This window comes from Triticum urartu, chromosome 2A (assembly GCF_056163025.1).
Source record: "Triticum urartu cultivar PI428250 chromosome 2A, HENAU_Tu73, whole genome shotgun sequence".
Taxonomy (NCBI): Eukaryota; Viridiplantae; Streptophyta; class Magnoliopsida; order Poales; family Poaceae; genus Triticum; species Triticum urartu.
This window is the reverse complement of record NC_141874.1, coordinates 224944213-224956247: the sequence shown is the minus strand read 5'-3', so window position 1 is coordinate 224956247 and position 12035 is coordinate 224944213. Positions and strand designations below refer to the sequence as shown.

At 45.3% G+C, this 12035-nt stretch overlaps 1 protein-coding gene across 1 annotated transcript; it reads left to right on the top strand.

Moving 5' to 3' along the window:
- Positions 1–3488: 3488 nt before the first annotated feature.
- LOC125541403 (xyloglucan galactosyltransferase KATAMARI1 homolog) lies at positions 3489–11736 on the top strand. The gene is made up of 2 exons (XM_048704826.2): positions 3489–5130; positions 11304–11736. Exon 1 carries the CDS (start codon positions 3549–3551, stop codon positions 5127–5129), a length of 1581 nt encoding a protein of 526 aa, XP_048560783.1. The 5' UTR covers positions 3489–3548; the 3' UTR covers position 5130; positions 11304–11736.
- The last annotated feature ends 299 nt before the right edge of the window (positions 11737–12035 follow it).

Genomic DNA, 12035 nt, shown 5'->3' with positions numbered 1-12035 from the left:
TGATGTTCCTTTTCTGCAAAACTCAAAAACAAGGAAAAAATAGAAACTCGCACTGGGCTCTAGGTTAATAGGTTGGTCCCAAAAATCATATAAAATAGCATATAAATGCATATAAAACATCCAAGGTAGATATAATAGCATGGAACAATCAAAAATTATAGATACGTTGGAGATGTATCATGCGGCGACCGTGTGGCTCAACAGCTCTGATCTGAAGGGGTGGGCGATGTAGACGAGGCAATAGGGACTTCCACACATCTGCTTGAGGCTCGGGGACGGCTCTAGCCACGAGGACGACGGTAACATGGCCATGGACGTGGTCGGGTTGGCTTGGATAAGAAGGGAACGGCGCGAGGGGAGCGAGGAATGGGGATTAGGGTTGGCAAAGGGGCGCCCGAGGGCGTCAAGTAGTGAGTCGGGGAGCCTAGATGCGCGCCGTGTGGCGATCTCTGACCATGGACGCGCTCACTGCATCCATGGAGGCGCGATGAATAGAAAGGTAGGGGAGAAGGGGTTTATGTGGGCTGGGGTGGATTGGGCCACATACTGTGCTACTTGGGCCTAGTAGCACAATAGGTCATTTTTTCTTTTCCTTTATCTTCTGCTTTAATATATTTCTTCACAGTTTTGTATTATTTTGAGCTACTATACCAGTTTTGTTTAATACAAAACTTGGCACATAATTCATGCACAAAAATGTGGTGCTGCACAAAAAGTTCTAGAGCATTTGGCAGGCTTCAAATATATTTTTTGAAATTGAAAGGTTAATTAAATTTGATATTGATCCACTATATTTAATTCCTAGGGGCATTTTGGTAATTGAAATGAGGTTGTTTTCAACATGATAATTACTTAGGGTTTTTATGGGAAATTACCAACATTTTTGTTGTACCATTTGAAGAAATAATAATGTCACCACTAATTTAATTTTGAATTTGAATTTGATTTTCGAACAAGTGGCAACTTGCATAGTAATCACGATGATGTGGCCACCATTAGGGAGAGATTAGTGTAGCAAGATTCTCGGGGTGTTACACCAAGGTCTAAAGGTCTAATCTGGGTATGTTTGTAACATCACCAAGATGCCAATCATCTGCCTCCGAAAATCATTCATACACCATGGGCGCCTAAACACCCTTGCGCTCGGCCGAAATCGCTCCCGCCCACTATTTGGGACATGTGAGATTACCTTCCTAACCCTGACCCGCAATATGTTCGAAATTTTAGATGGGGGCAAAATTTGTAACTTTCCCCAAATTTCAAACAAGCACGTCCCAAACCGAAACAAGGTTCCCCTTTAGCTCCCCCTCCCTCCATTTCCCCATTCATACTCCGTGGGCGTCAAAACACTCTCTCCACCAGCCGCGAAACCACAGCCTCCTCCATCCTCCACCCCATCGCACCCGATCCACCACCGCCCTCCTATATCAGGCTGGAGCCGGTACCCCGACGTCGTCGTCCACCGCTACCGCAACCGCCCTCAAGGACTTAGCAGGTGAAGTCGAGGCAGAGCTCCCTCCATGTTGCCAACGTGTGCCGTACCTGAACCACTTCGACCACGTCGTCCTGCGATCACCACTACCGCTCCACTTTCGCAACCGTCCACCACACCGGAGTTGTTCCTTCTACGCCGTCGTTCGCCGCCTTAGATCTTCTTCCTCGCCGTCGGCAGACGGTCGCCGCACCACACTCAAAAACTTGGCCATGGGTTCTCCCAAGGCTCCACCGTCCTCCACAACATATTGTTTCCAGCGAACGACAAGAAGATCGTCGAATAAACAGAAGAAGGACACAACACTGACAGCCAAAAGTGGTACTCCCCTTCCCTTATTCGTGCAAATCTTACATCTATGCTCACACGGTATTCATCCCACGAAAGAAACTAGTTGACCGCTTCTTACTGCACGATACTAAATGTTCCAAGTAACTCGCCATGCACAAGGTTTTCCTCCATTTACTATTTCACCTTAGCTAGAGGTGTGTCTTATTGTCCCATACTCTATGCTCGGCCTTCGAAAGGAGACCAGTAGGGGCGGCATCATTTTCGGGTCTTTGCCTGCCATGTTGGATAAGAAAAAACGTGCGTAGAAATTCTATGGCCTCGTTCATGGCAGATGTGGCAACGGTGGCTTATCGGTGGAAGGAACAGCCCCCTTTTCAAATGTGCATTCCTCTCCCCTAAACTAGCTACGCAAAATGGTAAGTGAAAAAGACAGATTACATCAAGCAACAAAATCTGCTACGAAAATTTAGATCAATAGCTCATTGCTCTAAAAAAATTTACATAGCCTACATACTACAAATATGCTAACAAATTGCTCCCAAATCAAATTAGCACAATAAAAAATTGAACACAAACGAGGTATGTACCTCATTGATGTGGGAAAGGCATGGAAGGAGATGGAGAGGATGCTGGAGACGACCACGGTGGTACCCGACAGGAGCACGAAGGTTCCCTGGTTTGAGCGCGCCATGGACGAGGATCAGCGCAGTCGCCGGTGAGAGAAACGCATCCGCGGTCGCCAGAGAGGAGATGCGTGGCCGTGTGCCCCTCCGCACGACCTCCGGCGGGAGCCACCCCAAGCGGCTGGTGGTGCAGCGCTACCGTGAAGATTTTCACTGGAGTCACGCCATCGCCGCGCACAAGATGAGTGGCTGGCAACGAGGAAGAGTGGAAGGCAAGGGATGAAGTGGAGATGAGTGGCTTGATTGGATGATGGTGGAAAGGAAAAGATCCTAGGGACGGAGGTCGTTCGTGCTAGGACTCTAAACCCGCGAACTATTGCTTCAGGTTGACGTGGCGACACTCGACTTTAAGATTCGGCTTAGTCATCCGGCGACCAGTTCGTGGTTTGTTGTGAAATGGTTAATATCTCACGAGCACCAGTTACTATTTTTTATACTTTATTTAACACAATACAATTAAAGTCGTTCACATACACTTAAATACACTCACACCTATAAACTCACGCATGCACGCCCTACACATATAAGCACCTTCGAGAGAACCGACAAATCATCGTGAGATTGACAAAGTTGCCACAGACGCCTTCGTAGTCGACGAGAACGTCTCCCCACACTGAATGCACATCACCGGAAGATCTAAAATAAATCTCAAAAAGTGTAAGCACGAGTGTTAAGTTTAGAACTTAAACTCTAGCGAGCTGAGATATGAGTGTCCTTCTAACTATTCAATCATAAGTTGATTCGCTATTTGTCTATTTCGATGTACTAAAGAGGACAGAAGAGAAGAGAGATACAACGTGCCTGTGCACGACGTTTATCGAGAACAAATGCCTGTGCACGACTGCACGTTCCCTCGGCTCCTTCACTTCCGCGCGCCTAGATTTATTGATCCATTGGCTTCTTCTTTTTTATTAGCATTAGCAAAAGGGGTTTGTCTATTGACTTGGTTCATGTCAACTCTCTAGTCTGAGCTGTGAGCTGTGAGCTGGGCCAGCCATCTGCACATAAATGAATTTCCCTTTCGAGATTCCCCGCGACCTCACCTCAGTCGGCGACACGAGCAAGCGAGCGCGCGCGGGTGCATGACCATGGAGAGGACAACGTCCGCGTACGGCGTCGGCGGCCGCTGGCTGCCTTGCCTCGTCTTGCTCGCCGTCCTGTCGGCCACGCCGTGGCTACTTATCATCCACTGCCACCGGGTGGCGTCCGGCAGCACGCCGCACCCGTCGCTCGTCACCGCCGCCCCCGCGTCCGGCCGTGAGGACGGCTCCCAGCCGCGCTTTCCCTCCGTCCAGGAGCAGCAGGTCAAGAAGCTCCTGATCGCCTCCGCTGCAGGGGGCGAGGTGAGCCGGAGCAGTAACGTTGGCGTCACCGGGGAGGACGCGTGCCGGGGGCGGTACCTGTACGTCCACGACCTGCCCCCGCGGTTCAACGCCGACATCCTCGCCGACTGCCGCCACTGGTACCCGTGGATGGACATGTGCCCATACCTCGTTAACGGCGGCCTCGGCGCGCACCTGGACAACGCGGACGGCGTGTTCGCCGACGAGGGCTGGTACGCCACCGACCACTTCGGCCTCGACGTCATCTTCCACGCTCGCGTCCGGCAGTACGAGTGCCTCACCAACGACTCCTCCCTCGCCGCCGCCGTTTTCGTGCCGTACTACGCTGGGTTTGACGTCGTGCGGCACCTGTGGAGCAACAACGCCACAGCCAAGGACGCCGCGGCCGCGGAGCTCGTCGACTGGCTGACACGGCGGCCCGAGTGGCGCGCCATGGGCGGACGCGACCACTTCGTCATGTCCGGGAGGACGGCGTGGGACCATCAGCGGCAGACGGACAGCGACTCGGAGTGGGGCAACAAGCTGTTCCGTTTGCCGGCGGTGTGGAACATGACGGTGCTGTTGGTCGAGAAGCTGCCGTGGACGGACTTCGACTTCGCCGTGCCGTACCCGACCTACTTCCACCCGGCGAAAGACGCGGACGTCCTCCAGTGGCAGCAGCGGATGCAAGGCATGAAGCGGGACTTCCTCTTCTCGTTCGCCGGCGGCGAGCGGCCCGGAGACCCCAACTCCATCCGGCACCACCTCATCCGGGAGTGCGGCGCCTCCAGCTTCTGCAACCTGGTGCAGTGCCACAAGAGCGAGAAGAACTGCCTCGTGCCCAGCACCTTCATGCGCGTCTTCCAAGGGGCGCGCTTCTGCCTGCAGCCGCCTGGCGACACGTACACGCGGCGGTCGGCATTCGACGCCATCCTCGCCGGCTGCGTGCCGGTGTTCTTCCACCCAGACTCCGCTTATAGGCAGTACAAGTGGCACCTCCCCGACGATCGCGACACCTACTCCGTGTTCATTTCCGAGGAGGACGTGCGCAGCGGCAACGCCAGCAGCGTGGAGGAGACGCTCCGGCAGATCCCTCCGGAGGTGGTGGAGCGGATGACGGAGACGGTGATCGGGCTGATACCGAGGCTGGTGTACGCAGACCCGAGGTCGAAGCTGGAGACGCTCAGGGATGCCGTGGATTTCACGGTGGAGGCCGTCATCGACAGGGTCAGCAAGCTCAGGAAGGAGATGGACCATGGCGCGTCGGCGCGAGGGCATCTGACGCAAACAGCGACGAAGGTTTCTAGCAAAATCAAGACAGATGCTTCCTCCGTAAACTAATGTAAGAGCATTTAGATCACTACTTTAGTGTTATAAATGTTCTTATATTAGTTTATAGAGAAAGTACTAATCCCTCCTTTCTTGTTTATATGATTTAATTCAAAAATCTCACAATCAAGGTAAATGGTGAGTGGTGAAATACTTTATAGTTTACAAAAACACTAAATTATTGTTCATGTTTTTCTCAAAAAATTATGTTTATCAATGCATTAATTGCAGTGCATGCATGCATAAGGTACATGCATTGATTAATTTTCTCTTAATATTTGCATGCAATGATTTAATACACATTGAAATCTGAACAAGTGATGAGAAACAACCAAATTGAGCTTTATAAAGTGGAAAAAGTAAAATTTTGAGATAAACCCTATAAACCAAAAAAGAGAGAGTAATTAGGTAGGATAATCGATGCAACAGAAGCATGCATGCATGTTGACTTGTTGGGACTGTTTGTAAATTTATTTTCGAGAGGGAGCAAAGTTAATTAAGAGGTTTACATCGGATGCGAACATTCAAGCTTTGCTACATCTATGTAAAGATCTTTACGTAACCTACGTAAAAGGTGACCTGGCTTGTTACGTAAATCCAGCATTTTTGCGAACATTCAAGCAAAAAATTGCATCACACCGCCAAAAGTCTAGACTACTCTCTCACAAATCTATGAAGACCTCCAACTTCAACACTGGCATCTTTCTAGTCATTGATCTGCCTAAAAATCTGGTTCTTGAGCTACACCGATGTTTAGATTTGGTGAGCCCTATTGAAGATGTGTGGATTCCTTTGCTTCCAGAGCGACAAAGCCGTAGTGATGACAAATGAGTTGAAACCACACTTTTCCGCTTATTAAAGGTTCTCGGCCCATGCAGCCACCAAGCGATGAAATTATCATGTGTAGTGGCGCAGTGCACATTCAGATTCAGCTCATCCAGACAGTAGTTCCAAACCTTGCGAGCGAAAACACACTGCACCAGAATATGCTCAACGTTATCCTCCTCTTGCGGACAAGTGTAGCAAGAGAAAGGTTGATCTTGTGGAAAAACACCCCTGCTAACAGACCTTTGCGCAATTTCACCCTGACGAAAAACACCCCTACTAATAGACCTGCAAGATCGAAGGCACATTATTCTTTTTGTTAGTGATGAAGTGTGGTATGTGTCAGCCCAGAGGTAATATATGTTTGGTATCATCATAGGCAAAACCTACCAAGCAGTAGGTCGAAGTAGAAGCTGTAGGGGGGGGGGTTGAATTTTGAATTGTACGGATGCTGTGGAGAGGCAACTGGCGCGACAAGGCCTCATAGCGCACCCACGGGTGTTAGGCCGGCCGGTGGCCATGGCAGGGATGTTGCGCTCGCCAGGGTGCCGCCACCCTCGCCCGGGCCGACTTGGGTCCCCCGCCCGACGCCATTTCGGTGGGCGGACATCGCCGATGAGGAGGCGGGGACGGAAGGCTGGGTCGAGGTGTCGATGTCTCTGGCGCCTGATAATCCTCAAGTGCAAGGAATCACCGTAGCAATTTTAAAAGATGGAAGTGATAAGTATGGAGTGTCGAACCCACAAGGAGCTAAAGGTAAGATAAATATTCTCTCAAGTCCTATCTGCCACTGATACGACTCTACGTACACCGAACGTTTGCTTCCAACTAGAAACAAGAAGTAAAACTACGTTGTGGATATGAAGATGATAGCTTTGCATGATATGGGAGAACTAAAATATAAAAGAAGGTGATGTTAACATAAAGTTAGAATATATTACTATATTTTTTTTAGCACACACAGTGGGGAAAAACCCCCACTGTAACTCCTATTTTCATTAATAAGGATAATGTTACATCAACTGTACAAAGATCATGGAAAGATAGGAGAGTCTACAAGTAGTCTAGCCAGCTCTGCATTCCTTCCTTCAAGCTAGGTTTTGCTTTCTTGATGATTATGCGAAAGTGCTTTTTGAAAGAACTTATACAATATGCCATATTCTTTTCTTTATGGTTAAATATGATACCATTCCTATGTTTCCATAAGCTCCAACAACCTGCAATCAAGCATTCCTTATGGCACATAATATTGTTGTGCCTTCTGCCATCTAGCAACATTTCAAGTAGATCATAGTCTGTATTCCATTGGAAACCAATGCTCATCTAGAAATTCTGACTGAAATCACAACTGAAAAATAGATGCATCAAATGTTCATTGGGTTCATCATCACATAAGACACATGAAGTGGATTGGATGTGGAAACTCTTCCTGGTAAGGAGATCTCTTGAGTTAAGCCTGTCCTGCAGGAGTAACCAGAAAAAGAATTTTTTCTTAGGTAGAGTGCATGATTTCCATATCCATTGGAAAGGCTTAGGTGCATCCATAGGTTTGCCAATGTACTCCAGATATATTCTTTTGTTGGAGTATTTAGCACCACCCCAATAGAAATTCTAAGTATCAGGTTGATCCTGGTTCTCTCTATCATTAATTAAGCATCTTAATTGGATGCTTTGCTGAACTGCAATACTAGACATTGGCAGGTGAAACATCTCATAAAAACTATTATAATCAATATTACTATCCTCCCTTTAGAGAGATACTGGAACTCTTAGCATATGAGAATAATTGGGCCATCATGTAGGTCAATGGTTGGGAGCACCATTTGTCAGACCAAAGCATGATTGTATTACCTTGTCCAGCAGTACAGGTAGTCGTTTCTTTGAATTTCTCCATGATAGTACAACAATCCCTCCACCAGAAAGAACCCACTCTGGTAGGAAAACTTAGTAATTCTCCATTAGTATAGTAATTGTTCCATATCAGCCTCACCCATGGGATATCCTGTTTATTGAAGAATTTGTAGAGGAATTTAGTAAGGAGAGCTTGTCTTGCATTCTGAGATCAAGCACCCCTAATACACCTGCTTTTTTGGAAGACAAACCTTGTCCCATTTGACCTGACAGTTGCCATGTTTGTTGATATCTTTACCATACCATAGGAAACTTCTGACAGATTTCTCAAAATGATCTAGGATGGTAAAAGGTACTCTAATAGAGCACATAGAAAATATGGGCAATGCAGAAACAATTGCCTTTAGGTGTGTGAGTCTACCAGAGTATGTCATCATAGGTGCAATACCAGATAGTCTAGTGTCTAATCTAGATACCATGGGTATTAAATCAATAACTTTAGGTCTGGTAGATCCCATAGGAAGTCTCAAATATGTGAAGGGCATTGATTCCCTTTTGCAAATGAAAATGTTCGCCAAGTCTTGTGCTCTCTCATCAGAAAATGTTTATAGGGACAATTGAGGATTTGCTGTAGTTGACTATAAGTCCAGTGAATGCTCATAATTTCTCTAGGATTTTCAGTGAAGATTCTAATTTGATCTACATCTGCTGGAAGAACAATTAATGTGTCATCAGCATACTAGATAATAGGGTAGGATTCAGTGTTATTTGTGTCAATGGGTAATTTGAGAATTCCCTCTCTCCAAGCCTCATTAACCATAATTTGCATTAGTTCTCCAACCATGACATATAGTAAGGGGGAGAAAGGATCGCATTGCCTTACTCCACATTTACAGTGAATGTTTTCCCAGGGACCCCATTTAAATTAACAGAGGTGGTAGCTGATGTCAGAATCATGTTAACCCACCTGATCCACATATCACTGAATCCAAGATGTTTCATCATAAATAGAATGGCATTGTAGCTCACATTTTTCAAAAGCCTTCACAAAGTCAATTTTAAATATAATGATCTCTTTTTTAGATTTGTAGTACATATGGATGTATTCAAAACTCTAGGCCAAGCAGTCCTGGATATTCCTTGTTTTAATAAAACCATATTGGTTCTTGCTGACCCTGGATAGGATGATGGGTTGCACTCTATTAGCAAGTAATTTTGTGAGAATCTTAATGGGCATAATTACCAAAGAGATAGGTCTGTAATCATTGGGGGATTCAGGGTTTTGAGTCTTAGGAATAAGAGTGATATATGTAGTATTAATGGGCTGTAATGATATATTTTCCTCATGGAAATCATTGATAAACCTGTAGAAACAATGTTTGATAATGTGCCAGCATTTCCTCATGAAGTGCCCATTGTATCCATCTAGACCAGCTAACTTATCCTTAGGCATCTGCTTGATGACATCATCAACTTCCTCAGTGGAAAATGGTCTGTCAAGATCAGTAGGTAGATTGTCCATAGCCAGTTGTGCTATGTCAAAAGATTTTATGCATTCTGCTTGTGTACCAATCCTTTATTTGAAAGATGCCCACAGGATAGCAGCTTTTTGATCATGATCATTGACCTGTTGTCCATTAGCACTAAGAAGATAGTTGATGTAGTTATTTCTGAAAACCTGAGACGCAATAGCATGATTTTTTAGTAGTTTCATCTCCCAGGTTGGCCCATATAATATTGGCTCTGATCCTCCAGTATAATCTTTTGGCTTCCAAAAGTTTGTTTGTGTGATTGATTAAGATCTTCCTGAAGTTCTTTTTTGCAGTGGAAAGTTCTCTCTGGTTTTCCAATCCATCCAGAAGTTTAACATAAAAACAACAATCTTCAATGGTTTTGTTAAGTTGGGAAAATTTCTTGCTCCATTTTTTCAGCCCTCTTCTTAGGCTTTTAAATTTAGCATTCAATTTTTTTGTAGAGTCAGCATAGTGAGTTGAGTTTAACCAGTGGTCTTTCATGATGTCCATAAAACCATTGAACTCAGTTCAGAATTCCTCAAACCAGAAAATGTTGCTTTTGGGGATATTGCTATACATCTGAATTTTGATAGGAACATGATCAGATGTAATTTTTGCCAAAGGAAAAGCCATTGTGCATGGGTATGTGTTGGTCCAATGTTAATTAGTAAATACCCAATCCAACTTCTCCAGTAGTGGTATGTCTTGTTTATTGCTCCATGTAAAAGATCTTCCTTTTAATGGTATCTCCACAAGATCAAGATTAATAATGATATTATTAAATATCATCATGCTGGTGGGGTCACCACCTGGTTTGTTCCTATTGTCAGGCCCTCTAATAAAATTGAAATCACCCAATATCATCCATAATTTGCTGTGAGAAATGTTGTGGTTTTGTAACCATGTTGTAAATTCAAGTTTACCTTCAGCAGAGTTTGGCCCATACACATTTGTCCAAAACCAACTGCTGTTATCCAGGTTAGATATAAACTCAATGGTAATGTGGAAATAGTTCTGAGATATAATTTTCCCTGTGAACAGTTGTCCATTCCAAATAGTGATGAGCCTACCAGAACTACCATTGTAAGGTGAGAAGCAATACTGATTGAACCTATTGGGGCAGAAATTCTTGATATAAGCCATATCAAAATTTTCTCTATTGGTTTCCTAGAGAGTTATGATGCTGCATGCACTTTCATCAATTTTCTGTCTAATATCATTCCATCTAGCAGTAGAGTTAATACCTCTGACATTCCAATTTAATATATTCCAGCTTCTATTCATATATGAATAAATGTTGTTTGCATGATATTATCCTATGATTAGCATAGCATAATAGCCCATAGCCAGGACCATAAACCAGGGATTTGTGGTTTCTCATGCAAATCCTCATAGCAGGTATGAAATTGTAGTGGACAATAAAGTGGCAGGCAATGTAGGAGTTAACAGATATGTGGAAGCAGAGTAGGGAAACTGGGCATTCAAGTAGGCCAAGGTAGCATAATAGCATATTATTACAAACCATATAGTATTGAGATGCACACAGGCATCCAAATGACATGGAAGATAAAACAAACATCATAGAAAAACAAACTGGATAGCAGATAGGGGAGCCACCCAAGCCCCAAGAAGCAATGCAGATCCTAATCGTCAAAGTTATCGTAGCTCAAAACCTTAGATGACACTTCATGAGGTGCCATCTTGCATGGTCCAATGCCTATAGCTTGGAGGGTTTTGACTGGCAGTTCAGGTGGAGGAGGTGCACATTTATCTCTGACCACATCATCAAATTGGGGACCCAGGTTGATAGTCACAACTTTCTTCATTTTCTTATTGCTCTGCTGATTGTTCATAGCATTTACCTGACTGTCATCCACCTTGCTAGCAGCAACAACAACAGATTTGTCCTTAAAACCCTTGGAAATGAGTGCAATTCTGCCACTCCTTCTGCAGAAAGCTTCATCAATAATGGGCCTTTTCTTCTTCTTATTTGCAGGCTTCTGAACTTCGGCAAATTCCTGTCCAGAGATCTCCTCAATACTGACAGAACTGGTGTGTTATGGTATTGGGTGTCCCTCATGGATAGTTTGTATCCGAAGATAGCATCATTTATTAGTGCCATTAGCTCCAACCACATCCACAACATTACACTTGGCATTGATGATCTTGCTACCCCCAAGTTTGGGAATAATCTCACTAGCATTTGTAACCAAGTTGCCCACCAGATCTTGCAACACAGCAATGTGCTCAGTGATGCCCTCAATAGAGATGTTGCATGTGTGAACATGCTGAGGTGTGCCAGAAGAGGGGATGTCATTGTAATTCATACCCACATTGTGTGGCAAGAATCTGGGGCTAGCAGGAGCAGGCTGTTGCTGCTCAGACTCAAGAGGGATGAAATCAGGTCCCATGGTATCATATAACCTTCCTCCATCAGTGGCAACATGCTGATCATCAGTCATAACATTTTGTCCAGTCTCCTCGGCAATAACATGGGTTTTAGAGCTACTGTTTGTATTCAGATCGACATCATTTCCTGGAAGTTCAACATTGAAATCAACATTGGCATTATTGGGAGCATGCACATCCTCATAGGGTTCCCCAAGCGCAGCATTGTGAGGGTTTATGACGACATGGTCCATAGGAATGTTGCCAAGTACCTCATCATGCCAGAATCCACCATGAACATGTGGCAAGGGGTGAGGATTTCCACCATCTGGTGGGAGAG